We start from the raw sequence: 14,748 nt of genomic DNA, 5'->3' as shown, positions 1-14,748 counted from the left end.
CTTAACCTCAAAATGTTTCCCTTGCAATTTCCAAGTGATCTTTCTTATCAACTAATTAAAAAATTTCCATAATTAGGCCGGGGAAAATCACGACTCGGGAACGTTCCCATTTCAAAGCAGCACAGATCTGTTCAGCGTTCCGGGCTCGGAGCCCCCGCCGGAGTCGGGCGGCCCCCCCTCACCCCACCCGCGCCAGGGCTCAGCCCTGACTCGCCCCGTTCGGGCCCTGCAGCCCCCACAGCTTCCAACCCTGCAGGGAAGGGACGGTGATTTGCTCGGCCCCGCGGGAGCCGGGGGTCGCCCCGCCGCTCCGCTGCCTTCGCCCCTGCCCTCGTGGCACGCCGGCACGGGAGCCCACGCGTGCGGGCAGACCCTCGCCGGGGCCCCGCGGGAGCCCCAGTCGCCGCTGGCCCCTCTCCCTGGCACCCGTCCGCGTATTCATTCTGGGGAAAAGGCTGTTTACATTGCAGGGGGAAAAAGTGGTGGTTTTTTAGAAAAACCCCAACCATAAACGGCCCTCTGACAGTGGGGGGACCCTTCCCTGCCTTCAGACCCCGCGAAGCCGGGGTTGCTCGGGGGAGCCCCCCTTCTGCCCCACGGCTCTGCAGAGCAAAGCCCGCAGCCCGGGGTGCTCAGCCCCTGTCCCCCGCCCATGCCACGGGCCAAGAGCCCGGCCGGCCCCACTGCCATGGCCCTGGGGGGCGAAAGCCCCACAGCCCCGGCCAGGCTGGACACACCGGCCGTTTGGCCATGGACAAACATGGTAATGCCTCTGAAAGACAAACCCCTGCATCCGTGGCATCCCAGGCGAGCGCCGGACGAGCTTCCCACAGGAAACCGGGACCCTCCCTGCGTACGTCCCATGCCCGCAGAGCGGCTCAAGGCTCCTTAAATACGCAGGTTCCCTTTTACGACTCGCAAGTAAATTGTTGTGGTTCTAATAAAAAATGAGCACTTGTTACCATGCAGCCGCAGACTGGATTTCCTTGAGAGCACAGATATAATTCTTGACAGGGGCTTCCTGACACAGAAATTATGACACTATTTTGGAGGCAATCTCAGAACATCAGACTAAGAAACAGCCTTTGTACATCACAATATTGTTTCTAAATTGACAAATAGACCCTCGTGGGCTTCATTACTCTGCTTCTAGTGCGCATTTTTGCATTTTTATTTTCCCTAGGAATGATTAAAGGGCTGCAGAACTGTGGGCTCTGGGTTCAGAAAATTCAAACACCAGCCCCGATCGAGCTGAGGAGCAAGAAAAGTAGCTTGATGGGATGCAGAGCTCAGAGAAGGGCTCTCTGTTTCTACGTTTAAATCTAGCACATGTTGGAGATTGCCCCGTGCTTCCAGGGCAGGTTTGCTTCCAGTCCTGGAAATTTAACAGTGTAAAGCAACTTGATTAACATGTTCAGTGCTCGATTGAGAGCATCTGCACAGAGGTGCTTTTTTGTTCAGTAGCAGACTTACACTGTGCACTTTTAGAAATATGTGGATCTCCCCAGAAATGCCAGATGAAAGCCAAAGCAAGGGGGAGATCTCCAGAAATATACCGAATAACCCTCCCAAGGCCAGGGTGCCTTTACTTGGCCACCAGCCGATGTTCAAGGATGCTGGGGCAATGCTCAAGGAGTATTTTTGGGTTGGAACGGCTGTGAACAGCCTCAGCCAGGCGAGCTCCTGGTGCCGCTCTGCCGGGGCCGCGGTGTCGCTCCAGGCTCCGCTTGGGAACGCCGGCCCCAGCGCCAACCCGCAGGGATAAACAGCAGGAGGGTGCAGGCAGGATGGGCTGGGGCAGCTCTGCCCCGTCCCTGTCCCCATCCCCGTCCCCACTGGCACATCGATGGGAGCCTCGTCCTGTGCCGCTACGGCCGGGTACACTGGGCAGCCAACACCAGCTGCAAATAAACGGCACAGAGAGCGAACCAGCCTCCAAACAGAACCCGGCAGGGAGCACCACGCGAGGGAGGGGAAACCCCGCAGTTCTGGGTGCGATGTTGCTGTGCAGCCGGTTCAGCTTTACGCCTCAGGTTCTGCGGTATTTATTCTCTTTCCTGCCAGCAAAAATAGACTCAGCACGTCTGAGTTGGGTGTCTCGCCTCTTTGTGCTGAAAGAGAGGGGAGAAGCCAGGCAGGAGGGGAGGGATGGAAAGGCAGCCCCGACCCAGCCGGCAGCGCGCGCTCGAGCGGGACGGCATCTCCTTGCACAGGTTCACCGTCGGGCTTTGCCGAGTGGCCGGGCCCCTGACCCTCACCCACCACGGCTGGGACACACGTCCTGCACGGTCCAGCAACAGGGACGAGGCCCCAAAGCCACCACCCCCAACAAACACTTCTATTCCCAGGACTATTAAACCAACCTCCTGATTTATCCGTACCGGAGGCTGGCTGTTTCATCAAAGCCAAACGTCACTCGAGCAGCCAGCAGCGTGAGCAGCCCGCTCCAGAGACCGACCTGAGCAGAGCGCGATGCAAGAGCTCAGGGATGCTCATGCACAAGACGCACAGTGGGAAGTCACAGCTCGGTGTGATGTCACCACCCTGATAATGCATAGCAAAGCTCTGTACATTTACATACAGAGAGCCACATCCAGGATTAGACGAGTCTTTTTTTTAATGCATCTGACAGCTTACGGAACAACCGAGAAACCCCACAGTGCACGTTACCACCAGCCCAACTCTGAACTCTACGTATGGCAGGAGAGTTTCTTGTCAGCAAGAGTCACGCTGGCAGCTACCGAGGGACCGGCGCGGTTCCTCCTGTCCCCACGGAGCCATTTCAGACAAGTGAGAGAGAAGCCGACACTGGGCTGGACGCTCCATTGGAAAACACCTGCAGCCACTTAAAAAAAAGTCAATGAGGGTGGATTTGACTTGCGTTGGCTGCTGAAACTCCTGGCCAGGCTGGCAGCTGAGGACAGAGCCTCATTTATTTGCAGACTGTCACATACAGCGGTACTGCCCGTTGATGCTATTTTCAGGCATCATGCCCCACATGCAGACACAGCGGCTTACACAAAACGTCTCAGCTCCCCAGTCAGACACCCCAGATAATCGCGGAGATGAAGACAATTTTTGCGCAGTGCTGAGCAGCACAAGGCCAACTCCTGCCTCATGTTTTCACTGAAAACTACTGCTGTGCTCCACTCAGGGCAGGGGGTGCTGCCAGCTTGCACCGGACCCGCAGACACCTCCAGCCTTTGCAGAAGCAGGCAGCTCAAGCAGCGAAGTGGCAACAGAGGTGTTGCTGATCCCCTTCCCATGGGCGAATTAACCTAGAAGCCCCTTAAGCCTTCAGGAGTGCAAAGCTGGGCCCTAGACCCCTTACCTTCATGCAAAATCATCTCCTGTATTTAAGACACACTTTTAAGTTTTGTTCTGAAAATAAAAAGCAGCCACACGTGCCGAGGAGAGCTGGGAGTTCAGATTCTGTGCAAGCGGTCGCTCTCCCACATGCACATCCAGCGTGACCGGCACTAACAGCCCTGCCGCCGCGCTGCCAAGGGCAGGCACGTCCCTGCTCTCCGGGATCCGCGGGGTTTGCTCTGGGGCAGAGGAGAGCTCCAGCCCTACCCCACCCGAGCCACAGCTCAGCAAAAGCTTCGGCGATACCTCACTGCTGCTTCAACTTAATAGCAAAGTATATTGATAAAGGCTAAGGAGAGAGCAGATGATCTTCCGGATGAGGATGCTGCTTCTCTCTGTATCCAAGTTCACTCCCGCTCGGCGGGCTCCTCTGCAGGTGCGTGCCCGGGCAGGAGGACCGTGCTCTGCCCCGGGCTGCAGCCACCCCAAGACGCAGCGCTCACTGCCCATACCGCTAACAGAAAGCGCTTCTGTAGGGCTTCGGCAAAAGTCCTTTTCTTTAAAAGCCGCGTACCCCTCGTGGAGGCAGCCAGAAAGCCCCGGCTCCATTTCCAGCTCAAACCTCTCCGTGCCCCGGCCAAAGCAGGGACGTGAGCACCGCCGGCGGCCCGCAGCCGAGCCGTGGGGTGCGCGGGGCTCCCGACCCCCCGAGCGGCACCGCGGGGCCCACGGACACGGCCCCGCCGCCCACCCCGGCTGCCCCCGGGCACCTTGGCGAGCGCCACCCGGGCCCAGAGCTGCCGGCAGCGCCAAGCCCACCGCTCGCCCGCGGGGATGGCGGGGACGAGCCGGGGGACACCGGCACCCGCCGCACACCCACGCGGGTCCCGCTCGGCGTGGGAAGGGCGGCCCCGCGCAGGGCGAAGGGGCTGCCACCGGGGCTTCGGCAAAGTTCCTCTGCAGAAGTTTCCCTCCCGAGGGGGAGGCCGGCGGCCCCGGGGCCGCCCCCCGCCCCGGTGCCCGGCGCTGCGCAGCCGGGCTTCCCGCTTCCAGGCGCCGCAGGCGAGAGCCGGGGTGGGCAGCGGGCACCGGAGCATCCCCGCCCGGGCGCGGCGGAGCGTCCCCCCGGGCGGACACCCCTCCCCTCCCCCGGCTGCGCGGTGCCTCCCCGGCGCGTCCCCCCGCGCCGGCAACTTTGCTACGGCCGCAACTCCCCCGGGCCCGCGGCACGGCCGAGCGGGCACCGAGGAGCGGCGGGGCCGGGGGGGCCCGGGCCGCCCCTGCCCGCCCGCCCTACCTGCCCAGCCGCCCGGCTCCGCCGCCGTTTGCAGCATCCTCCCGCCGGCTGCTCGCTCCCGGCCGGGCGAGCGCGCTCCCGCAGGAGGAGGAGGAAGAGGAGGAGGAGGAGGAAGGGGGGGGCTGAAGGCAGCGCGCGCGCCGCCGCCGTGCCCCCCCCCCGGCGCCGAGCGCCCGGCGGGATGGGAGGGGGGAACCGCGGCGGCGCATCCCGGTGCTGCATCCCGCAGCGGGGCCCGGAGCGCGGGGGGGCCGCCGCGCACCCCCTCGGGCCCGGGCGCCCCGGGCTGGGGCAGCGCTGCGCAGCGCCGGGGCGGGCAGCTGAAGGGGCGCTGGGGAGGCGGCGGCCCCCCGGGCCCCCTGGGCCCCCCTGCCCGGCTGTGCCGCTGCAGCCCCCCGGGCCCCCCTGCCCCCCCTGCCCGGCTGTGCCGCCGCAGCCCCCCAGGCCCCCCGGGGGAGCGCGGCGGCGCCCGGGCCCCGTCCAGCGGGTCTGGGGGGCCAGCGAGGCGCGTGGCTGGGCTCGCGGAGGAGGGTGACCAGCAGGGCAGTGGGGAGGGCACCCCCATTTCAGGGCCCAGAGATGCCCGGTGCCACCAGCGCAACGGAGCAGGGAGGCGTCACGTCTCGGGTCTGCCCCCCCCGGGTTTCCCCTTCATCTCCGCCTGCCGGGACGAGGGTCCCCAGTCCCGTGGCCCCCAGCGGCAGCGGGCAGCCCGGCTGCCCCGGAGCCCTCGGAGGGGACAGGGGAGGTGGCCCCGCTGCAGGGCTTCGCTGGTGGCCGAGGCCCCGGGGACCCAGAGCACGGCGGCGGTTCCTGTGCGGACAGCCGGGCCCCTCCGAAAGGGCTGGCGGAGCCCGGCTGCTCCAGGGGGATGAAACGGAGCGGGGCGGGAGAGGATGGAGGGAGGGGGCCTGCAGGGAGACGGTGTTTGCTCTTAAGTCATCTTAGCTGGAGCGCAAGGCACCCGCCAGGCAGAGGCTCCTTTGCTGACATGCAGCTGGCTTGTGCTAAGATCAACATTTTTTTGAGTGCAAAAGCACGTGTTTTCCTATCGTTGTCATCGTTATTAATATTTTAGCAGCTCCCAGAACCTTTAAGTGGGGCCACACAGTGTTGACATAGAAGAGCAGATATAAAAAAGACCTGCTCCCTGCCCCAAGGAATATGCTGTCTAGACACGTTATATAATCACACTTTGCCCTCCTCCAGGCCATTTCGCAGAGGATCTCAAAGCACTTCGCAAAACTGCTAATTAAGCTTTGCAGCCCAGCTGCGAGGGAATTGCTCTGCCCTCCCGGGCTCTCTGGCCAAGAGCACTCTCCTCTAGAACAGACGCACTCAGGGGCTCTCATCTCCAGGAGCTCTCGCCCGCTTGATGCTTTGCCTCCACTAAAAAGTGGAATTGATGCCAAGATGAAGAAGTCCGATCAGCCCCGTGAAGTCACTGGCAGAGGGGCAGAGTCTGCTGGGAATGAGGGCAGACCACACGCTGCTCTGAGCTCCTCCGAGCAAAGGGCTGCAGCAGCAGGAGGGCTCCAGGGCCCCCTGCTACCAGGGAGGTGGAAACCAGGAGCAGAGAGACGGGGCTTTGTGCTCCTCTCCAGCAGCTATTTCTAGGCCTCCTGATCTCGGAATACTAGCGGATGGTGCAGCAGCACTGGGTTATGTCTGTCCAGACCAAGAGCCCCTTTCTCACTGCCACCGGCGCCGGGGTTGGGTCCTGAGGATCAGCAGTGTGGCACCGCCGACCTTTGGCATGGCTCTCATTATACATTTGGATTTTAAGAATCCTTTCTCCAAAGCTTGGTGCATTTATTTGCCGTCCCATCCGATTTTTACAATGTAGGGTGGTTTTTTCCTCCCCATAAATAATTACAGGCACTCTAATGGATCTCAAACCTAGAGTTACCTTAGCTGTCAGGAGCGTGACGATTACGGTGTAGCCTTCTTCTCCAAGGAGCAGAGGCAGGGCTGCAGCTCCTCCACAGACTTTTTTCATTCACGTTAACCCTCACAGCCTCGCCCTGCCTGCACCACACCGCAAGGAAGGGGGCCGTACTCCCCCCTTCCAGGCGTGGAAACACAGGGATGAGGCTTCTCGACCAGCCCACATCTCCCGGCGTTCCAGCGCTGGGGAGCACGGATGAGTCGCTCCCCCTCCACGGTAACTGCTGGCTTCCCCCTCCCGAAGGCAGCCGTTCACGTTGCTCACAGTCTAATGCAATATTCCTCTTGCCATCTTTCCCATCTCCTAAAGTTTTCATGGAATATTTAGCAAGCCTGCACGCAGGGATTTTTGTAGTTAAACTAAACTCATGGCCATTGTAGCCTGTCCCTACGAAGGGACGGAGCTGGTGACACTTTGCTGTGTCAAAAAGATGAGTGAGAATGCCGGGCGGAGGGAGGAGGGAGCTGTTCCCAGCCAGAGGGTCAGCTCTGATCCGATCGGCTGATGCAGACTGTCCTCAGTAGGATCCCCTGGGTCTGCACCCACCGAGGGGAGCCCAGCTCTGCCGGGCGCTGCCTCCCCACCACGCAAATGCGCTTTGCTGATTAAATTCCTCATTAAAATATTTTCACTGATGTTAACTTCATGGTCTGTTCTTTATTTCCCATACAACCCTGCCCAGCCCTGTCCCGCTCCCATCTCCTTCCCACACAGACCCAGCCTCAGCAAGCTCAAAACAAACTCTGCAACAGGCTGCAAGTAAACTTGTTTTCCCATCCAGAAACACGGCACAAAGACAGGGCAAGGCAATCGATGTGATATGCATCTCAGCAATGCTGGCTAATCCTCCCGGAGCCACCTCTTTGCTTGTGTTTAGTTCTGTTTCTCCCCACAATATTGTTTGTGCCGAGGCCAAGGGAGACTCATTGCCCTTAAACCTCTCAGTTTGCTGCAGCTATTTCTGAAAATGAAGACAAATCTCTAAACAAAGAGAAGGTCGTCTCCAGCTGCACCACACAGGAATGCTGTGGGGCAGATCAGCAGAAGGAACAGCACATCCAAACCCTCCCTCTCACTCCAGTTGCTCACAAAGTTTCTCCCACCCCCGTGCTCATTTCTTTACAACAGCTTTTTGCATTCAAAAGAGAAGAAATGAGCCTCGCAGGGAGGAAGCCATTTGCGAGCTGCCACCGGCCAGCTCTGCGCCAGAGACGGTGGCTTTGCTGGGCAGAGCACAGTGCAGAGCCCCAGCGTCGGCCTGAGTTTGCTCCTCTAACATGTTCCTTCGGTGTCAGCCTCTTCCCGGTGGGGAACAGGCACTCGTCAGGGCTGAAGCTTCACCCTCTCTTGTGTTCGCGGAGTTCAGCAGCTCCGCGTTCAGTAAATAAGTTTTACAATTAACCCAACGGTCTACATCCTCACGGCAGCGAGGGAGCTGTGTTATCGGCCCCACCAGCTCCAAGCATCTCAGCACACAAGGACGTGCTGGCGCTGCCTGGGAATGTTGTGGTGGCTCCTCATGGTGAGCCGGGTGGGGGTGATGGAGGAGCCGAAGGCTGTCCTGGACACGGTGCCATTGAGACATTTCCAAACCCAAACATGGAACCACGGGACCACAAGCCCTGCCCGCGTCCTGCCTGGAGAGCCCCAGGCTCCTGCGCAGCGTCAGGGTCCCAAATCACCGGTAGATAGGGACAGGGACAATGAGGAGGAGCCCACCTCTGAAAACCACAGTCTAGACCCTCAGCTATGCCTGCTTCGAGGCACCGCTGCAAGCACCTGTGACAGACCAAGAGGGACAGCAAGCGAGAGTCTTGGAAAGCAATTTTAAGCATCCGATTATCACAAAGCCCTTCCTGCACTGGCCGGCTCCGCGAGGAGCAGCCCCGAGCTTGCAGCCCAAGCTGCCAGCGCTGAGCCATCCCGGGCTGCTGGCCCCCACCGGGGCATGCCCCCGCACGGAGCCTGTCTGCAAACACCGGGGCGCGGAGCCGGTGCCGTCACCAGCTGCCGCTGCCAGCGCAGCAACTTGTGCGTGATTCATGAGCGACGGATCCCCCCGAAACGGCTGCGCAGGGTCTGCTGCGCCCTGTGGCGATGCAAGTCGGCAGCTCAGGTGCTTGCCAAAGTGCTCCCCGAGAGAGCCCAGCCTGGGTGGAGAGCCCTCCATTCCCAGCCTCCTCCGGGCAAGCTGCCACTGAGGGCCTGAAGGTTTCTCCAAGGGGAGGAGGGCCCCCTCCTGCAGCACCCGCCGGGGTGCCACCAGCGCTGGCTGGCTGCAGTGCTGGCTCTCCAGGCACAGACGAGAGCTGCTCATCCCCTTCCCCAGCATCGCTGCCTCCCACACGGCAGGGGACCGGCGACAGGCAGAGCCTCTCCCTGCCCAGGCTCCGAGTGCCAAGGCCCACGGGAGATGGGTGGGCAGAGGAAGGGCCGTGCCACAGGAACCAAGCCGGGGTCCCGCAGCCTGGGAAGGTCAGCGCGAGTCGGCTCAGTCCCAGCATCGCTTTCCAGGAAGCCTCGCTGGCTTCTCGGCTGCCACGCTGAGCCGTGCCAAGCTGCTCTGGCAGCTGCCGTGGCTGTTCAGCAGCTGTTAAGCCTATAATTGCTCATTGAGTCATAATTTTTTTTTGTGTGTGTGAAAGCAGCACTGTCAGGGAATTAAAATCTTTTCAAAAGTCCATAAAGATTTCATAACGTTTCAGATCCAGATCAATGGAGGTGAGCATCTTTACAGCCAGGAGGAAGGGGCAGGAGATGGGGAGACAGGCAGCAGAACGTCTCAACAGCCATAACCGGTTAGAGAAATGACACCGATGGGTGGCCCTGGCCTGCAAGAAGTCATCCTTGCCTTTGTGCCGAGGCTGCACTGACCCTGCCCGCCCCCCTACGGCACAGGGCAGGATCGGTCCCAGTCAATAGCCTGAGTGCAAGGGCCCCATCTTTGGCAGGCTCCAGGTTGTTCACCTTAAATTCCCACAGCATGCTGCTGACACGGGCGGTGGGACACTGGGATGTAGGCACGGCAGCACCACCAGCCTCCAGGAGAGCGAGAAGCCAACACAGGGCGAGCGCGGCTGTGCCGGCCCCAAGCAATAGCGGCATCTTGGCTCTGATGCCTGTGCTGCGCCCGTTAGCTGAATTAGCAGATTACCTGGATCTGGCGAGATGCGGTGATCAGACCCGGCATCAGTCAGCGCAGACAGGGAGGGCACCGGCCCGGCAAACACCCGTATTTGGATTCAGAGGAGCCCACGGCGTCCTAAGGGGCAACGGTTTGCACTCTGTAAGAGTTGTAAAAATGGGATAAGCTTTTCCATTTATACAGCCCTTTCCACATGAGCACTTTGCAAACAGCTCGTTAATTAAATCTCAGTGCTCTTCTGCGAGGTAAGGCCATTACCAGCAGCACCCCAGGGTGTGTGGTTTGAAGATCAACCCGTGGTCCAGCAGCACCTTCCTGTTGCTTTTAAGGACAGGGCAAGAGCGCTGGGACAGTGACCTGTCTGTGCGTCTGTCCACACGCCCGATGGACGCCTCGCCTCTGCGGTGACGGCTGCACTTCTGCCACCGAGCTCTGGCTCCACCAGCGCGTCACTGGGGCAGCAGGACAAGGGCAGTGACCCAGCCCGGGTGCCAGAGGGGTCGGCCACCTGAACGGCCGCATCGTCACAGCTGCCGCAGCACACAAGGCATCTGCCCGTTTCACTGCAGCCCTTGCACCGCTGGGGTGGTTTGGTTGGGAGCAAAAGGGAGGATGAAAACCTCAAAGCCATCTCAGGGCAGATCAAAATCTTGGGCACAAGAGATGCCTAACTTGAGCCTGCAAAAGCTCGAGGCAAAGAGCGTGCTAGCAAAACCTTTGGAAACCAAAAGGCAACCAGAGGAGTGCGCTATCCATCATGGAAACGCTGGGGAGTTAGAGTCCATCCCTCAGTCCTGGGGAACTGGTTTATGAATTTTGAATGTTTGCAGCAGCTGATGCTCTGCAGCTCTGCTGATCCCGTGCCGGCTGCATGGGGTCTGTCCCTGCGGGGACCCCGGCCGACCAGGCAGTGCAGCTGCACTCGGCGCAGGGCCCTGGTCCCGCAGAGCGGTCTGGGGACTGCCCCGCGGGCGGGGTGCTCCAGCCCCACGGCAGGACGGAGCCCACGGCCGTGCACATGGTCCGGCACCCGTTCTTGTCACCCTGTGGCAGCTGAGGAGCAAGGGCTGTTGCGTGACTTCAAGAACAAGCAACAGGGACAATCGAGCCCCCCCGGGGTTGTTGTGGGCGACGCTCGGTGTTTGCAGGTTACCGAGGCACCGCCGGCTCCTGCCATCAGCCCCCGCTCCCTCCCGGGCACCCGCTATTTTTAGCACAAGTGCGGAGCTGCCTTTGATCGTCCCTCTTGGCTTTGCAAAATATCCGGGGCAGATGAGCGCGTCGCACAGCCTCCCTGGCACAGCTCCGCCGTAACGCGCTTTGCAAGGAAGGGCTCAGGGACTCCAGCCGCCGCCAGCGGGGCCACGCCATGGGGAGGAACCCGACATCTGGGGGGTCACGGACCCACCCGCCTCTGGAGATTAAACACGCCCGGGGCAGCCGTGCCCCCGCGCACCCGGCAGAGCCGGGCTCTGCGGACAGCCTGGTTTGCACCCTGAGATCTGCACAGCCACCATCACCCCGACACCAGCACCCTGCACCCATGGGTGCTGCAGGCAGCACAACAGGCCCCATTTTCTAACCGGGGTGCAGAAGTGAGAGCACAAACAGCTCAGAGCCAGCGCTGCTGGGGGGTTCAGCGCAAGATGGGCTTTCTGCTGAGCTGAGCGCCCTAACCGGGCACCCACAGGTGCAGGAAACCCCTCACTGGGTGCAGGGACAACAGAGGGACCCCTGGCACCGGCTCCTGGAAATCCCACCCCCCGTGGTGTCCGCAGCCCCAGCCCCGCTCCCCGAGCCGCCCCCATTACCGCTTCCCTCACAGCCCGGTGCCAGCACTGGGCACCGCTGCCTCGGCATCACCTCCCAAAAGGCCGCCCGAGTGAAAAAGGCCCCAATAACTCAGCGTTAGTGGAGGTACTGCTGTTATTTTACGGCAGTTGGTCTTTCCTTCCCCTTGTAACTTTTAATTAAAATCTACAAAAGGAAGATAACTAGCCCCTCTGCATAATTGCGGGGAGTAAACTTTATTGTATGGAAAAGTGGGTTTAATTTTTAATAGACTTATTTTTAAGGAAGAGCAACACTTTGAAGGGATCTGTGAGCCCTGGTAACATTATCAAAGGCGAGGAGAGGAACAAAGATGGGTTTATTACATGTTCCCTATAAAACTGTTATTTTAGGGAAGTTTTGTGCTGCCTCCTAATGAGAGATGAATTGCACCCGCTTCGTTTGCTGTAGGAGGAAAATTAAAATGAAACTGATAAGAGGCCCAGCCTCTAGCTTCTGACTTACCTCCCAATTATAAATGAAAGCTCACAGGCATTCCAGAGATGGGACTTGATGTCTACATTAATTATAAATAAATTATCTACACTTAATGTTCAAATGAAATTCCAGATAAAGCTTTATATTTAGAAGAGCACTGCATCAGTGCATAAATATTTATGCAAGGAGTCTGGATCAACTGCGACTGCTTCAGCGTGACGTCGGAACGGAGCCGGGAGCCCCGGACAGGCGCTTGGGGGGAACGGAGCAGAGCCCACGGGTGCTGGGAGGGGAGCGGGACAGCCGGGTCTCAAACCCAAAACACCACTGGTGTTTGGAGAGGGGAGGGAGCAGGACACGTTGGGGCTGCACCAGGCTGATGCTGGCCATGTGCGGAGCAGCAGAGACATCCCCTGCACGTGGCCAGGGCGGCCGATGACAGCAGCTTCCCCCATCTTTCTCCAGCCCCCAACACCCAGCAGCCACATCCCAGTGGGACCACTGAGGCACATGGTGCTGGAGCCAGGGGAGCGAGGGCAAGCACTCATGGCACGGAGCAGGGGGACACACTGGACCCCTCAGGGGAGCAGCGCCAGTCCCAGGCGCTGCCTCGGGTCGTGGCAGCAGGGAACCAGCACTGTATGCCCAGTGGTCCCAGCCCAGGTGGGGGCTTCATGCTGGCAGCATGGGCAGCCCCCACAGGTCTCTGGCCAGTGGATCCCAGCAGCTTTTGCAGGGGCTGGGCAGGAGCAGGCCCACGGGAAGGAGTCTGGGTCCATGCCAGGGGGACAGCTACTCCCCCAGCCCCCCAGTCCCCTCGCTGCCACACACACTTGCCTGTTCCCAAAGGATTCTCCTGCCTCCAGGGCTCAGGAAACATTGCTGAGGCCAACTCCATCCCAGCAGCAGAAACAACCATTTCCCCACAGAACAAACCTCTTTTCCTTACCAGTACCCCTACCCCAAGGACCACCAGCCTCCCCAGCACCACAGCCACCCCACTCACCTTTAAAGCTTCAGCCTGGGGTGGGGACGCTGAATGGCCCCACCTGGGCATGGGGCTCAGCTGCCCTGCCCGCCCTGCTGCCCACCCCGCTGCCTGCACTGCTGCCCGCCCTGCTGCCCACCCCGCTGCCTGCACTGCTGCCTGCCCCGCTGCCTGCCCCGCTGCCTGCCCCGCTGCCTGCACTGCTGCCTGCACTGCAGGGGAGCTGCCAGGACCCCCTTTTCCAGGGGGTAAACTGAGGCACAGAGAAAAGCTGTGATTTGCTCAACACCTTCTAATATTAACCCCGACTGCTTTAGCAACATGGACAATATGTTTTATGACAGAAAATGAATGCTACTTTCAGTCATGCCCTGTCCCTGCCGTCCCAGGACCAACCCCCTGGCTGCCCCCAGCTGCGCCCCAAGCCCTCGGTCCTGATAGTGAGAGGCTATTTCAGAGTTCCAGTTCCCCAGCAGTGAGAAGGGGTCATCATCCGTGCCACAGCATTTTTCACAGCTTCGCCTCAGCCACTGCAGAAAGTTTTATGGCTTGCACAGGTTTGCCGTTTGGCTCGGGCTTAAAAGGAGATATTTTTTATGCTTTAATGGAGCTGGGGTGGAAGAGGAGAAATTTGACAGGCCCGTGGCTCAAAGCTATGTAGAAAAACAGTAAAAGAGAGTAAATAAAAGATGATTGAAATCGTTCAGCCCACCCATCACTTTTGCCAAAGTCCAGCCGAGGTCTGGGCAGGATCCAGCATCCTGAGCAGCCACTGCTGAGGTGGGACATCATCCCCCAGGACGCGGGGAGCAGCCCGTGCCAGCAGCCAGCCGTGAGCAGAGGTGCCACCCTGGGTGCCCGGGCTGCTGCCCTGGGTGCCCGATGGGAAGCCCAAAGGAAGAACCTTTGTCCCTGTGGTCGGGCGCTCCCGGCCAGCCCCCCAGAGCTGCTTCATGCTATTGAAAATCCAGGATGCAGCAGCTTTCCAGGGACCTGAATGTGATTGTCTGATTTCTTCTTGCTGCTTGCCTGAGCCCCAGGTGCCAGCCCCCCCGCAGTGCGTGCCAGCCCCCCCAGCATGTGCCAGCCCCCGCCACAGCCCCGGCTGCCGCATGTTTTATTAACACACCTTCCTGCTTGCTGACGCCGCTGTTTGCTCCCGAGCTGCTGGCGTGCCAGGCAGCTTCCTGTACCAGCCCGAGAGCAAGGCAGGGGAGAGGGGACACAGCTGATGCCAGGCGACATACTGGAAAATAAATAAGCAACACATCGGGGTATGAGCCCTCCTGCCTCGCCGCACGGCTCTACCCAGGACTCGAGACTGCAGGACTTCACCTCCCATCCCTGCCGTGCCAGAGGAGCTGCGGGCTGAGCATTGTGGGGCTCCTCTGGTCTCCCGGGAAAGATCCTCTCCTCTCCACACTGCCCCGCAGCCGAGCTCTGTCGGGCCTCACCTGGCATGTCGGCTTGGCACTGGGCTGAGCTGTCTGCAGGCTCATGGGCAGCGTGGAAAAAATCTGTGCCAGTCCCCTGACTCCAACGGCCACGTTCGTTCCTCCTGCCAAATGCTGCCACGGCCACGGACGCTGGTCCTGGGCCCCTTGCATCCCCCGGGCTGTTCCCCGGCTGTGCCATTTCACCCAGGATTAGCTGAAGCATAGGGAGAAACGGTGCCCGACTGCCTCTTCCCTTCAGGAGCGGCTGTCATGCAAACCGGCTGCCGCAACCCTCTGCCTGCACAGAAACAGGCGTTGCCAGTGCCCTGCCCGCTCCGGTCTCCCACGTCAGGCGGG

At 60.3% G+C, this 14,748-nt stretch overlaps 1 protein-coding gene across 1 annotated transcript in view; it reads right to left on the bottom strand.

Moving 5' to 3' along the window:
• The window catches only part of ZNF385C (zinc finger protein 385C), an 89,339-nt gene extending 74,923 nt beyond the window's left edge, over window positions 1-14,416 (bottom strand). The window contains exons 1-3 of the mRNA XM_059830151.1: window positions 14,410-14,416; window positions 14,085-14,201; window positions 4,607-4,903 (exon numbers count right to left, since the gene is read on the bottom strand). Of these exons, the coding sequence (XP_059686134.1) occupies window positions 4,607-4,903; window positions 14,085-14,201; window positions 14,410-14,416 (421 nt within the window). The remainder of the gene's footprint in view (window positions 1-4,606; window positions 4,904-14,084; window positions 14,202-14,409) is intronic.
• Window positions 14,417-14,748: the final 332 nt, after the last annotated feature.

Source organism: Gavia stellata, chromosome 28, assembly GCF_030936135.1.
Source record: "Gavia stellata isolate bGavSte3 chromosome 28, bGavSte3.hap2, whole genome shotgun sequence".
Taxonomy (NCBI): domain Eukaryota; kingdom Metazoa; phylum Chordata; class Aves; order Gaviiformes; family Gaviidae; genus Gavia; species Gavia stellata.
This window is presented reverse-complemented; position numbering and strand designations above follow the sequence as displayed.